The 15,679-nt window shown below is 40.8% G+C and overlaps 1 protein-coding gene across 1 annotated transcript; it reads left to right on the forward strand.

Annotated features, from left to right (window-relative positions):
* Positions 1–5,505: 5,505 nt before the first annotated feature.
* Positions 5,506–14,909, forward strand: Gm2046 (predicted gene 2046). The gene is made up of 4 exons (XM_017315327.1): positions 5,506–5,575; positions 7,900–8,409; position 8,707; positions 14,724–14,909. The coding sequence occupies exons 2-4, from the start codon at positions 8,206–8,208 to the stop codon at positions 14,900–14,902; spliced, it is 384 nt and encodes a 127-aa protein (XP_017170816.1). The 5' UTR covers positions 5,506–5,575; positions 7,900–8,205; the 3' UTR covers positions 14,903–14,909.
* Positions 14,910–15,679: the final 770 nt, after the last annotated feature.

Here is a 15,679-nt window from a genome sequence, read left to right on the forward strand (position 1 = left end):
TTCGACAAGGGAGCTAAAACCATCCAGTGGAAGAAAGACAGCATTTTCAACAAATGGTGCTTGCATGACTGGTCGTTATCATCTAGAAGAATGCGAATTCATCCATTCCTATCTCCTTGTACTAAGGTCAAATCTAAGTGGATCAAGGAACTCCACATAAAACCAGAGACACTGAAACTTATAGAGGAGAAAGTGGGGAAACGACTTGAAGATATGGGCACAGGGGAAAAAATTCCTGAATAGAACAGCAATGGCTTGCGCTGTAAGATTGAGAATTGACAAATGGGACCTCATGAAACTGTAAAGCTTCTGCAAGGCAAAAGACAATGTCAATAAGACAAAAAGGCCACCAACAGATTGGGAAAGGGTCTTTACCTATCCTAAATCAGATAGGGGACTAATATCCAATATATATAAAGAACTCAAGAAGGTGGACTCCAGAAAATCAAATTAACCCATTAAAAATGGTGCTCAGAGCTAAACAAAGAATTCTCACCTGAGGAATACCGAATGGCTGAGAAGCACCTGAAAAAATGTTCAGCATCCTTAATCATCAGAGAAATGCAAATCAAAACAACACTGTGATTCCATCTCACACAAGTAAGAAAGGCTAAGATCAAAAATTCAGGTGACAGCAGATGCTGGTGAGGATGTCGAGAAAGAGGATCACTCCTCCATTGTTGGTGGGATTGAAAGCTTGTACAACCACTCTGGAAATCAGTCTGGCAGTTCCTCAGAAAATTGGACATAATACTACCGGAGGATCCTGCAATCCCTCTCCTGGGAATATATCCAGAAGATGTCCCAACCAGTAAGTAGGACTCATGTTCCACTATGTTCATAGCAGCCTTATTTATAATAGCCAGAAGCTGGAAAGAACCCAGATGCCCCGCAACAGAGGAATGGATACAAAAAATGTGGTATATTTACACAATGGAGTACTACTCAGCTATTAAAAAGAATGAGTTTATGAAATTCCTAGGGAAATGGATGGACCTGGAGGGCATCATCCTGAGTGTGGTAACATAATCACAAAAGAACTCAAATGATATATTCTTACTGATAAGTGGATATTAGCCCAGAAACTTAGTATACCATGTATATAAGGTACAATTTGCAAAACACATGAAACTGAAGAAGAACAAAGACCAAAGTGTGGACACTTTGTCCATTCTTAGAATTGGGAACAAAACACCCTTGGAAGGAGTTACAGAGACAAAGTTTGGAGCTGAGACAAAAGGATGGACCATCTAGAGACTGCCATATCCAGGGATCCATCCCATAATTAGCCTCCAAATGATGGCTCCATTGCATACATTAGCAAGTGTTTGCTGAAAGAACCCTGATATAGCTGTGTCTTGTGAGACCCCTGATATAGCTGTCTCAAGGCTCCTATTCTTGGATATAGAGCCAGAGTCACATGGCCAAAGCTGACAAGTTCTGCTGCTTGCAAGGGCTGGAACACGGTCCCTTTGTTCTCTTACAACATCACCAGCTTCCTCTTGTCAAACTCCTTCCCTGCCTAAGCTTGACTGTCCTGGATCTTGGACTGCAGACTGACCTTGACTCAGAGATCTACATGCCTGTCTCCTAGGATTAAAGGTGTGTACAAACATGCCTGGATTTAAGCTTTTCTTCACATAAAACTTGCTCTATCTCTGGCTGACCTTGACCTCAGAGATCTGCTTGGTTTTATCTCCTGGGATTAAAGCAATGCACCACCATACTGGATCTAAATTTCATTGTGTCGCATCTTGCCACAAGGTCACAACTCCCTTAATTCAATTTAATATCCTTGAACTCAGTATTCAGCTCAATTTTACTTCCTGGTGGCTCCCCGCTCCCCCCCCCCCCTCGTTTAATACTATATATTTTATACTTTTCCTTTCTAAGCTAGTTATGCATATTCCAAATGTTCTTCATGAGATATAAGCAGAGAACAAAGTCTTTGAAGAGCATTTCTGAGACCTCCTTTGTCAATGCAATTAATCTGAGTTTCTGAGTCTTAGTCTCATTCTGGCTTTTCAGACTAGGAAAAAGAGTAGCCATACTGTTCACCAAAATGCTACCAAAAAAAAAAAATCTCTAAGGCACATACTGAAGTTCTTCTCCACTGAAATCTCTTGGGCCAGGACTGCACATATCAGATCATTCTCAGTAACAGAGTCTTCTATATTCCTACTAAGATAGCCCAGTAAGCCCCATTTGAAGCATTCCACTGCTTTCCAAATCCAAAGTCCTCATATCTACATTCTCCCAAAGAGAAGCATTTTCAGACCTTTCACAGCAGTGCCCCATTCCCTGGTACCAACTTCTGACTTGGATGGGGTTTGACTGCCATGAGCAAACACCGTTTTCAAGGCAACTTCTATAAGGGTAACACTTCATTGGGACTGACTTCAATATTCAGAGGTTCAGTGCATTATTATTAAGGCAGGAACATAGTAGCATCCAGGCAGGCTAAGGGCAGGAGGAGCTGACAGTTTTATATCTTCATCTGAAAGCTGCCAGCAGAATACTGACTTCCAGGCAGCTAGAATGAGGGTCTTAAAAAGTCCATGACCAAGGTGACACATCTACTCTAACAAGGTCAGAATTCTGAATACTACAACACCCGGGCCAAGCATATTCAGACCACAAAAGTTGCTGTTGACTGCATCTTTGCAGGCAGAGAATCCAGTCTTTCTCTTTGTGTGGATCTTCGTGGCCCCACCAGCCAACACCTACAACTTCCTCTAGCACATGTGGTGTTTGTTGTTCTAGTGTCCTGTGTTGGTCAAACCTGCTTTTCCAAGAGCCAATGTTAGTGAACTGATAAAATCTCACTGAAGCTATGCTGTTGGGGTTTGTTGATAATACATCCACCAGTTTTAGAGAAATGAATTGCATCAAATTCAAGTCTTCTTGCTTGTGCAGTGAGTACTGCACGGAGTGAGCAACCTCCTCCTTAGCCCTGTCAGCTCACTGCAACTTCCGTACAACTTTGAGTTTCTAGGGTTTAAAACTGAGACAGAGAGTAGTTAGGTCTTCTGAAGGTTTGGTTTGTTCTTTGTATGTTTTGTAAGTTGCAGGGGAGGAGGGGCTGAAACTCAGGTGACATGCTAAGTTCTAGAGGCACATGAACTAGGGCACTCATGAAAATCTAGCACAAGGTTATCAAACACACATCCCACATAATTAAAGGAAAGCATTGCTTGCAGTAAGTCATTTAAAAATAATGTTTTGGGGGTTTAAGAGACCAGTTAAGAGCAATAATTCCCACCACCCACATGGTGGCAGACAATCATGTGCTACTCCAGTACCCAGGGGGTCCAATGCCCTCTTTTAGCCTCCTTGGTCACCAAGCATGCATGTGGTTACAGATGGAAATACACACAAAACACCTTTATATATATAATAAAAGTATAAAATAAGATTTTTTGCATGTAGTGTATGAGTGTGTGGGTGTTTGTTTTTGTGTGTGTTTGTCAAAGTACCTCAACACCTGTGTGAAGGTCAGAGAACAACCTGAGAGAGTCTATTTTCTCCATCTATCTGAGAATATTCCGGAAGTCAAGCATGGCAGTAAGAGCCTTTCCCCACTGTGACAGCAAATCAGCTTTACAGATCTACTCTGTTAATTGTTTTGTAAGTAAAATTGCTGATCTCTATATAACCATATTCCTATGAGGACAATGAGGGATCATCATGATACAATCATCCCATATGATATGCCTTTGTGGAAAATGAGCCTTGACTTTAAGAAAACAGCCATCTCACACCAACCACCCTTTTTTGTTTGTTTGTTTTTTTGTTTTTGTTGTTGTTTCTGAGACACGGTTTCTCTGTATAACCCTGATTTTTCTAGAACTCAGTTTGTAGACCAGGCTTGTCTCGAACTCAGAAATCTGCCTGCCTCTGCCTCTTGAGTGCTGGGATTAAAGGTGTGTGCCATCACACCTGGCTCCTCTTTTTTTAAAGATTAATTAATTCATTTATTTTATGTATATGAGTAGACTGTAGTTGTACTGATCGTTTTGAGCCTTCATGTAGTTGCTGGGATTTTAATTCAGGACCTCTGCTCACTATGATCGGATTTGTTTATTGTTATATCTAATTAAACTCTAAAGGAAAGCATTGCTTGCAATAAGTCATTTAAAAATAATATATGTTTGGGTTTAAGAGACAAGTTAAGAGTTAAAATAAGATTTGTTGCATGTAGTGTATGAGTGTGTGGGTGTTTGTTTTTGTGTGTTTTGGCAAAGTACCAAAACACCCCTGTGAAGGTCAGAGAAAAACCTGAGATATTCTGTTTCATCCATGAGAACACTCCGGTAGTCAAGCATGGCAGCAAGAGCCTTTCCCCACTGTGACAGCAAATCAGCTTTACAGATCTACTCTGTTAATTGTGTTGTAAGTAAAATTGCTGATTTCTTTATAACCATAGTCCTATGAGGACAATGAGGGATCATCATGATACAAGCATCCCATATGATATGGCTTTGTGGAAAATGAGCCTTGACTGTAAGAAAACATAGCCATCTCACGCCAAACACATTTTTTTTTTTTTTTTTTGGTTTTCTGAGACAGGGTTTCTCTGTATAGCCCTGGTTGTGCCTAGAACTCACTTTGTAGACCAGGCTGGTCTCCAACTCAGAAATCTGCCTGCCTCTGTCTCCCGAGTGCTGGGATTAAAGGTGTGTGCCTTCACACTTGGCTCCTTTTTTTTTTTAAAGATTAATTAATTCATTTATTTTATGTATATGAGTACACTGTAGTTGTACTGATCGTTTTGAGCCATCATGTGGTTGCTGGGATTTTAATTCAGGACCTCTGCTGCTCTGATCGGTTTTGTTTATTGTTATATCTAATTATACTGGAACTGTTTTTAGAAACACCACAAGGAAGCGTCAGAACTATTTATGGATGGCTGTGGGCATCCATGTGGTTTTTGGGATTTGAACTCCGGACCGTCCCAGGGCATTCAGTGCTAACAATCACTGGGCCAACTCTCCAGCATCACCCCTTTCTGTCAACCCTACATCCCAGGTTTTGGTCTATGTGTTTCTGATTTCCCACATTCATCATTTTAAATTTGTCCTCAGTAGCCTGTTTTGTCTCTCATTACCAGAGAAAACCAGTAGGCAGTAAGAAGTGTCCAGACTGGCCTCGAACACAAATATCCACCTGCCTATGACTCCTGTGTTCTGGGATTAAAGGTGTGGGCTACCACGCCCAGTTAAGAAGTGTCCTTTTGTTTCTTTGCTTCTTTGGTGTGGTGATTGAATTATGCTTGGATCAGGGTGTGGTACTATTGGTAGGTGTGGCCTTGTTGGATTAGAGTTGCATCACTATGGAGGCGGGGCTTTGTGGACATGTATATATACTCAAGCTCTGCCCAGGGTGAGACACAGTAGTCTCATCTCGCTGCCTTTACCTTGGGAGACATAGGCAAGAGGACATCCGACCTAGGCCAATCTGTTCTGTAGAAAGAGTTCCAGGACAGCCTCGAGTACACAAAAACCCTATCCCAGAAAGAAAGAATCATCGTTCTAACGGCTCTTAGTCTTCCTTCAAAGAAGATGGTACTCACCAGGTAGGTCATGGATTTGGTTTCTGGTTATATATCTGGGAGAACATATATTTTCCATTTTTCTTTGAGGATTGATATAAGCTGCGGAGCAGAGGTAACCTGGCCACAACCATGTCTAGAACCTCTTGTGCGCTTCATTGTTGATTATGCTGCTCAGAAGCTGGGGTCTTTCATGAGTTGCCTTCTCTGCCAGCTTCCTTCCTTCCTTCCTTCTTTCCTTCCTCCCTTCCTTCCTTCCTCCCTTCCTTCCTCCCTCCCTCCCTCCCTCCCTCCCTCCCTCCCTCCCTCCCTCCCTCCCTTCCTTCCTTCCTTCCTTCCTTCCTTCCTTCCTTCCTTCTCTGCAAGAAAGCACGTCCCTCTTGCTTTTGGGATTTCACTATCTGCCTTGACATCCCTTGGTGGGTTGTAACCGGGAATTGTAAGCCAGATAAGCCCCTCCTCCTGGAAATTGTGTTTTGCTGGAGTATTTTAGCAGCAGCCACAGAAATGAAACTGGAACCAACAGATGATATTTACTAGTGTGGTCCTAGCCTTTGTCCAGAAAAGTAAGAGTGAGTTATGCTAAGTGCTAGAGGTAGCCAATATTGGAGTCTTCTTCAGGCACTGTGATATAGATTAATAGGACTATAAGGGGGAAGGTAGAATTTGAAATGGATGCACAGAAGAAAAATACCAGGGGTGTAGAGTGTGCCTTGTGGTCACCATAGCAATGGCCAAAAATAAAGTCTCAAAAAGGCTGGGCTTGGAGAACACAAAGCTTTCAGTTAGCTTTCATTTGTATGTTTTTAAACGTCATTTGTATAAACTAGCAAATAGGAACTGGAGAAATAGTTCAGTTGTTCAGAGCATTGGCTGTTCTTGCAGAGGACCTGGTTTGGTTCCTGACACTATCTCTAGTAACTGCTCCCAAAGGAAAAGTTGATTTTCTCCAAGGGGGTCTCACTATGTACAAAACCACTCTTAAGGGAAAGCCCCATACCCAGAAGGAGATGGCCAACAGAAAATGAACTCAACAGTGTTTCTGGAGATGTTGTTGTTGTTGTTAATTTGTTTTGTAGTATTCTGGCTGGTTGGCTTGTTACTAAGCCTTTCTCACATCTTAGGAGATGGAGATGAATTTTCTGGTTGGCCTTTGCTTTTCTGTCTTCACTGGACGCACCAGGACTTCATATAGTTGTCATATGTGCCTGTGTCAACTGCTTTCATGTGTTATTTTGTGTCCCAAAGTGGATCTAAGTAACACAACCTGTGACTTTCTTCAATTTTTCATTCTTCTGTGAACTGAAAAACAATTTTAAGAGTAATTTATATCTATGACCATACTGTACCTGTCCTAGACGCAAGAACCAAAAGCGGGTGTCAGGTACCCATTACAAATGGTTGTGAACCACTGTTTGGTTTTTGGGAAGAGAATGCACTGAGCAATCTGTCCAGACCTGAAATTGTTTTTATTATGCTCAAGCATGTCCATTTAAAGTGCAATGGTACACATTTTGAGTGTTCTTGTGATATATTAAAGGCCTGAACACCAATGAACTTGTAATTTTGGGTACTCTAAACTTGTTAAAAAATGTATTAAAATGGTATCTGAATCTACTAAGTGTTCTATTAAGTTTTAGAATGCTTTTTTATTTTTATTTTTTATTTTTTTTAAAGATTTATTTATTTATTATATGTAAGTACACTGTAGCTGTCTTCAGACACTCCAGAAGAGGGCTTCAGATCTCGTTATGGATGGTTGTGAGCCACCATGTGGTTGCTGGGATTTGAACTCCTGACCTTTGGAAGAGCACTCAGGTGCTCTTATTCACTGAGCCATCTCACCAGCCCCCTAGAATGCTTTTTTAAAATAGAGAACCACATACCTCAGAATGATAGTTTCAATTTTTTTATTAAGCTATACAATTCAGCCACCTGGAGGAACAGAAATATGAACTAACCAGTAACCCCAGAGCTCCCTGGGACTAAATTACAAATTAAAGAAAAAACATGGAAGGACTCGTGGCTCTAGCTGCATATGTAGTAGAGGATAACTGAGTCAGTCATCAATTGGAGGAGAGGCCCTTTGTCCTGTGAAGGTTCTATGCTCCAGTAGAGGGGAATGCATTTGCCAGTAAGCAGGAGTGGGTTGCTTAGGGAGCAGCAGGAGGGTAGAGAATAGGGGATTTTTGGAGGGGAAACTAGGAAAGGGAATAACATTTGAAATGTAAATAAAGAGAATATCTAATTTTTTAAAAGCTATACAATTCATCATTGTGTGCAGAAATTTTGATAAAAATTATTTCCCAAATAGATTTCAAACGAAAACTTATTTAATTTTTTTAAAGGTCAATGCATTAACTGCAAAGGTAAAGGAGTCCTTGCTTCATTTTGTCACTACTGGGGAGACTACAACTTCCTGAGCACCAGGCCCGAAGCTGAAGTACTATTTTGTAACTATCAGAAGCCAGTACTCTGGGACATTTTGTGGCTTGTGGATCTTCTATACTTAGTTGCTTTCAGATCTACCACTGTTAGATACTTCCTGGCACCCATCCTAAGACTGTAGTAGCTCTTGGAACTGAGTCACAGCCACTCTCAGCCACTGTCTGCCAGGAGTCCCTCACTTGACTCCTGTGGTTACCTTTTCCATCATGCCAAAGAATAAAGGCAAAGGAGGCAAAAATAGGCGCAGAGGTAAAAATGAAAATGAATCTGAGAAAAGAGAGTTGGTGTTTAAAGAATATGGGCAAGAATATGCTCAGGTGACCAAAATGCTGGGATGTGGATGGTTGGAAGCAATGTGTTTTGATGGTGTAAGGAGGCTGTGCCACATAAGAGGAAAGTTGAGAAAAAAGGTTTGGATAAATACCTCAGACATTATATATTTTTTTTCATTTTTTATTAGGTATTTAGCTCATTTACATTTCCAATGCTATACCAAAAGTCCCCCATACCCACCCACCCCCACTCCCCTGCCCACCCACTCCCCCTTTTTGGCCCTGGAATTCCCCTGTTCTGGGGCATATACAGTTTGCAAGTCCAATGGGCCTCTCTTTCCAGGGATGGCCGACTAGGCCATCTTTTGATATATATGCAGCTAGAGTCAAGAGCTCCGGGGTACTGGTTAGTTCATATTGTTGTTCCACCTATAGGGTTGCAGATCCCTTTAGCTCCTTGGCTACTTTCTCTAGCTCCTCCATTGGGAGCCCTATGATCCATCCATTAGCTGACTGTGAGCATCCACTTCTGTGTTTGCTAGGCCCCGGCATAGTCTCACAAGAGACAGCTACATCTGGGTCCTTTCAATAAAATCTTGCTAGTGTATGCAATGGTGTCAGCGTTTGGATGCTGATTATGGGGTGGATCCCTGGATATGGCAGTCTCTACATGGTCCATCCTTTCATCTCAGCTCCAAACTTTGTCTCTGTAACTCCTTCCATGGGTGTTTTGTTCCCAAATCTAAGGAGAGGAATAGTGTCCACACTTCAGTCTTCATTCTTCTTGAGTTTCATGTGTTTAGCAAATTATATCTTATATCTTGGGTATCCTAGGTTTGGGGCTAATATCCACTTATCAGTGAATACAAATTGTGTGAGTTTCTTTGTGAATGTGTTACCTCACTCAGGATGATGCCCTCCAGGTCCATCCATTTGCCTAGGAATTTCATAAATTCATTCTTTTTAATAGCTGAGTAGTACTCCATTGTGTAGATGTACCACATTTTCTGTATCCATTCCTCTGTTGAGGGGCATCTAGGTTCTTTCCAGCTTCTGGCTATTATAAATAAGGCTGCTATGAACATAGTGGAGCATGTGTCCTTCTTACCTGTTGGGGCATCTTCTGGGTATATGCCCAGGAGAGGTATTGCTGGATCCTCCGGTAGTACTATGTCCAGTTTTCTGAGGAACCGCCAGACTGATTTCCAGAGTGGTTGTACAAGCCTGCACTCCCACCAACAATGGAGGAGTGTTCCTCTTTCTCCACATCCACGCCAGCATCTGCTGTCACCTGAATTTTTGATCTTAGCCATTCTGACTGGTGTGAGGTGGAATCTCAGGGTTGTTTTGATTTGCATTTCCCTGATGATTAAGGATGTTGAACATTTTTTCAAGTGCTTCTCTGCCATTCGGTATTCCTCAGGTGAGAATTCTTTGTTCAGTTCTGAGCCCCATTTTTTAATGGGGTTATTTGATTTTCTGTAGTCCACCTTCTTGAGTTCTTTATATATGTTGGATATTAGTCCCCTATCTGATTTAGGATAGGTAAAGATCCTTTCCCAATCTGTTGGTGGTCTCTTTGTCTTATTGACGGTGTCTTTTGCCTTGCAGAAACTTTGGAGTTTCATTAGGTCCCATTTGTCAATTCTCGATCTTACAGCACAAGCCATTGCTGTTTTGTTCAGGAATTTTTCCCCTGTGCCCATATCTTCAAGGCTTTTCCCCACTTTCTCCTCTATAAGTTTCAGTGTCTCTGGTTTTATGTGAAGTTCCTTGATCCACTTAGATTTGACCTTAGTACAAGGAGATAAGTATGGATCGATTCGCATTCTTCTACACGATAACAACCAGTTGTGCCAGCACCAATTGTTGAAAATGCTGTCTTTCTTCCACTGGATGGTTTTAGCTCCCTTGTCGAAGATCAAGTGACCATAGGTGTGTGGGTTCATTTCTGGGTCTTCAATTCTATTCCATTGGTCTACTTGTCTGTCTCTATACCAGTACCATGCAGTTTTTATCACAATTGCTCTGTAGTAAAGCTTTAGGTCTGGCATGGTGATTCCGCCAGAAGTTCTTTTATCCTTGAGAAGACTTTTTGCAATCCTAGGTTTTTTGTTATTCCAGACAAATTTGCAAATTGCTCCTTCCAATTCGTTGAAGAATTGAGTTGGAATTTTGATGGGGATTGCATTGAATCTGTAGATTGCTTTTGGCAAGATAGCCATTTTTACAATGTTGATCCTGCCAATCCATGAGCATGGGAGATCTTTCCATCTTCTGAGATCTTCCTTAATTTCTTTCTTCAGAGATTTGAAGTTTTTATCATACAGATCTTTCACTTCCTTAGTTAGAGTCACGCCAAGATATTTTATATTATTTGTGACTATTGAGAAGGGTGTTGTTTCCCTAATTTCTTTCTCAGCCTGTTTATTCTTTGTATAGAGAAAGGCCATTGACTTGTTTGAGTTTATTTTATATCCAGCTACTTCACCGAAGCTGTTTATCAGGTTTAGGAGTTCTCTGGTAGAATTTTTAGGGTCACTTATATATACTATCATATCATCTGCAAAAAGTGATATTTTGACTTCCTCTTTTCCAATTTGTATCCCCTTGATCTCCTTTTGTTGTCGAATTGCTCTGGCTAATACTTCAAGTACTATGTTGAAAAGGTAGGGAGAAAGTGGGCAGCCTTGTCTAGTCCCTGATTTTAGTGGGATTGCTTCCAGCTTCTCTCCATTTACTTTGATGTTGGCTACTGGTTTGCTGTAGATTGCTTTTATCATGTTTAGGTATGGGCCTTGAATTCCTGATCTTTCCAAAACTTTTATCATGAATGGGTGTTGGATCTTGTCAAATGCTTTTTCTGCATCTAACGAGATGATCATGTGGTTTTTGTCTTTGAGTTTGTTTATATAATGGATTACATTGATGGATTTTCGTATATTAAACCATCCCTGCATCCCTGGAATAAAACCTACTTGGTCAGGATGGATGATTGCTTTAATGTGTTCTTGGATTCGGTTAGGGAGAATTTTATTGAGGATTTTTGCATCGATATTCATAAGAGAAATTGGTCTGAAGTTCTCTATCTTTGTTGGGTCTTTCTGTGGTTTAGGTATCAGAGTAATAGTGGCTTCATAAAATGAGTTGGGTAGAGTACCTTCTACTTCTATTTTGTGAAATAGTTTGTGCAGAACTGGAATTAGATCTTCTTTGAAGGTCTGATAGAACTCTGCACTAAACCCATCTGGTCCTGGGCTTTTTTTGGTTGGGAGACTATTAATAACTGCTTCTATTTCTTTAGGTGATATGGGACTGTTTAGATGATCAACTTGATCCTGATTCAACTTTGGTACCTGGTATCTGTCCAGAAATTTGTCCATTTCGTCCAGGTTTTCCAGTTTTGTTGAGTATAGCCTTTTGTAGAAGGATCTGATGGTGTTTTGTATTTCTTCAGGATCTGTTGTTATGTCTCCCTTTTCATTTCTGATTTTGTTAATTAGGATTTTGTCCCTGTGCCCTTTAGTGAGTCTAGCTAAGGGTTTATCTATCTTGTTGATTTTCTCAAAGAACCAACTCCTCGTTTGGTTAATTCTTTGAATAGTTCTTCTTGTTTCCACTTGGTTGATTTCACCCCTGAGTTTGATTATTTCCTGCCGTCTACTCCTCTTGGGTGAATTTGCTTCCTTTTTTTCTAGGGCTTTTAGATGTGTTGTCAAGCTGCTAGTATGTGCTGTCTCCCGTTTCTTCTTGGAGGCACTCAGCGCTATGAGTTTCCCTCTTAGAAATGCTTTCATTGTGTCCCATAGGTTTGGGTACGTTGTGGCTTCATTTTCATTAAACTCTAAAAAGTCTTTAATTTCTTTCTTTATTCCTTCCTTGACCAAGGTATCATTGAGAAGAGTGTTATTCAGTTTCCACGTGAATGTTGGCTTTCCATTATTTATGTTGTTATTGAAGATCAGTCTTAGGCCATGGTGGTCTGATAGGATACATGGGACAATTTCTATATTTTTGTATCTATTGAGGCCTGTTTTGTGACCAATTATATGGTCAATTTTGGAGAAGGTCCCGTGAGGTGCTGAGAAGAAGGTATATCATTTTGTTTTAGGATAAAATGTTCTGTAGATATCTGTCAGGTCCATTTGTTTCATAACTTCTGTTAGTTTCACTGTGTCCCTGTTTAGTTTCTGTTTCCACGATCTGTCCTTTGAAGAAAGTGCTGTGTTGAAGTCTCCCACTATTATTGTGTGAGGTGCAATGTATGCTTTGAGCTTTACTAAAGTGTCTCTAATGAATGTGGCTGCCCTTGCATTTGGTGCGTACATATTCAGAATTGAGAGTTCCTCTTGGAGGATTTTACCTTTGATGAGTATGAAGTGTCCCTCCTTGTCTTTTTTGATAACTTTGGGTTGGCAGTCGATTTTATCCGATATTAAAATGGCTACTCCAGCTTGTTTCTTCAGTCCATTTGCTTGGAAAATTGTTTTCCAGCCTTTCACTCTGAGGTAGTGTCTGTCTTTTTCCCTGAGATGGGTTTCCTGTAAGCAGCAGAATGTTGGGTCCTGTTTGTGTAGCCAGTCTGTTAGTCTATGTCTTTTTATTGGGGAATTGAGTCCATTGATATTAAGAGATATTAAGGAAAAGTAATTGTTGCTCCCTTTTATTTTTGTTGTTAGAGTTGGCATTCTGTTCTTGTGGATGTCTTCTTTTTGGTTTGTTGAATGATTACTTACTTGGTTGTTCTAGGGCGTGATTTCCGTCCTTGTATTGCTTCTTTTCTGTTATTATCCTTTGAAGGGCTGGATTTGTGGAAAGATATTGTGTGAATTTGGTTTTGTCGTGGAATACTTTGGTTTCTCCATCTATGGTAATTGAGAGTTTGGCCGGGTATAGTAGCCTGGGCTGGCATTTGTGTTCTCTTAGTGTCTGTATAACATCTGTCCAGGCTCTTCTGGCTTTCATAGTCTCTGGTGAAAAGTCTGGTGTAATTCTGATAGGCCTTCCTTTATATGTTACTTGACCTTTCTCCCTTACTGCTTTTAATATTCTATCTTTATTTAGTGCATTTGTTGTTCTGATTATTATGTGTCGGGAGGAATTTCTTTTCTGGTCCAGTCTATTTGGAGTTCTGTAGGCTTCTTGTATGATCATGGGCATCTCTTTTTTTATGTTTGGGAAGTTTTCTTCTATTATTTTGTTGAAGATATTAGCTGGCCCTTTAAGTTGAAAATCTTCATTCTCATCAATTCCTATTATCCGTAGGTTTGGTCTTCTCATTGTGTCCTGGGTTACCTGGATGTTTTGAGTTAGGATCCTTTTGCATTTTGTATTTTCTTTGACTGTTGTGTCGATGTTCTCTATGGAATCTTCTGCACCTGAGATTCTCTCTTCCATTTCTTGTATTCTGTTGCTGATGCTCGCATCTATGGTTCCAGATCTCTTTCCTAGGGTTTCTATCTCCAGCGTTGCCTCGCTTTGGGTTTTCTTTATTGTGTCTACTTCCCCTTTTAGTTCTAGTATGGTTTTGTTCATTTCCATCACCTGTTTGGATGTGTTTTCCTGTTTTTCTTTAATGATTTCTACCTGTTTGGCTGTGTTTTCCTGCTTTTCTTTAAGGGCCTGTAACTCTTTAGCAGTGCTCTCCTGTAATTCTTTAAATGACTTATGAAAGTCCTTCTTGATGTCCTCTATCATCATCATGAGAAATGTTTTTAAATCTGGGTCTAGATTTTCGGTTGTGTTGGGGTGCCCAGGACTAGGTGGGGTGGGAGTGCTGCGTTCTGATGATGGTGAGTGGTCTTGATTTCTGTTAGTAGGATTCTTACGTTTGCCTTTCGCCATCTGGTAATCTCTGAAGCTAGCTGTTTTAGTTGTCACTGTTAAGAGATTGTTCTTCAGGTGACTCTGTTGGCCTCTATGAGCAGACCTGGAGGGTAGCACTCTCCTTAGTTTCAGTGGGCAGAGTATTCTCTGCAGGCAAGCTCTCTTCTTGCAAAGCAGGTACCCAGATATCTGGTGTTCGAACCAGACTCCTGGCAGAAGTTGTGTTCCACTCACTAGAGGTCTTAGGATCACGTGTGGAATCCTGTGTGGGCCCTTGCCAGTGTCAGGCGACTCAGCTGGCAAGGTAGCCCGGGGCTCGAGTCTCGAGTCGAGCGGAAGGGACTTGTGCCCAAGATCAGGCCCGGGTAGCCTGCTTCCCTATGTACCACAGTCTCAGGTTCCGCGCGATTGGATTGGGGCAGGCGCTGTGTTCCACTCATCAGAGGTCTTAGGGTCCCGTGGGGAGTCCCGTGTGGGCCCTTGTGGGTGTTGGGCAAGACGCTGCTGGCAAGGTAGCCCGGGGCTCGAGTCTCGAGTCGAGCGGAAGGGACTTGTGCCCCAGATCAGGCCCGGGTAGCCTGCTTCCCTACCAGACATTATATTGATTGGTCTACGAGACTATCAAGATAACAGGGCTGATATAATCTTAAAGTACAATCCAGATGAAGCAAGAAGTCTGAAGGCCTATGGAGAACTTCCAGAACATGCCAAAATCAATGAAATGGACACATTTGGTGCTGGGGATGATGAAGAAATCGTGTTTGATGATATTGGAGAGGATGATGAAGACATTGATGACATCTAACATAAACTAAGCATGCTATTTTCCAAGTTCTCTGAAGATTACTCAACACAATTGGCATCTTGACATTCAACTGTTAAGTAAAACTTCATTTGGCCTCCGTATGTCTTGTTAATGCAAACTGATGTATTTTATGTTTTGAAGTATTATATATCTTTGCAAATCTAAGATGTTGAGTTATTTATCTTAAGTGACAAGTTAACACTTTGTGCTTATGGGTATAATTGAACTTAGGGCACAGCAGTGTACACTGTTAAGGGACTGACATTCCATTTGTGACCTTTCATTTCTAGCCCTTGTTGTATACACTCCCTTGATCCTCTAAGTTGTTTCCACCCATAAGTTGTTGCATCTTACAGTGCAGTTTTTAAGTTAGATGGGTAGCAATTGTGAGTTTTAAGAATTAGGCACAGCAGAAATTAAATGCTTAGAGGAGATGATCATTTTCTTGTGTTTAAAGATATAATACTTGACAATGTTTAGATAGAATCTTGTAAGGCATACTCAAAAAAAAGAATGAAAATAAAAAAGAGAAGTAAATCTCCTCTGATTCTTGCATAGAGAAATTTTCAAAGCAGGTAGTTGTTAAGAGCACATAGAGTAGTGTTTACTTTGTAAAGTATGTCCTTTGTGTTAAGCCATTTTCAAGAAGTTAGCTTCTGTATTGAGGCTTTGGAAAATGAATTACTGTGTATTGAGTAAAATTAGTTACATAATTGTAAAAGCTTAATTTTCCCTAACCTAAGCTTAGGTTAATGGAAAAGGAGCCAGAGCTTAATG

The sequence above is a fragment of the Mus musculus genome, chromosome 12, assembly GCF_000001635.26.
Source record: "Mus musculus strain C57BL/6J chromosome 12, GRCm38.p6 C57BL/6J".
Classification (NCBI taxonomy): domain Eukaryota; kingdom Metazoa; phylum Chordata; class Mammalia; order Rodentia; family Muridae; genus Mus; species Mus musculus.

Coding starts and splice junctions, on each gene's coding strand:
- Gm2046 (XM_017315327.1), top strand. CDS start 8,206: ATGCCAAAGAATAAAGGCAAAGGAGGCAAAAATAGGCGCAGAGGTAAA.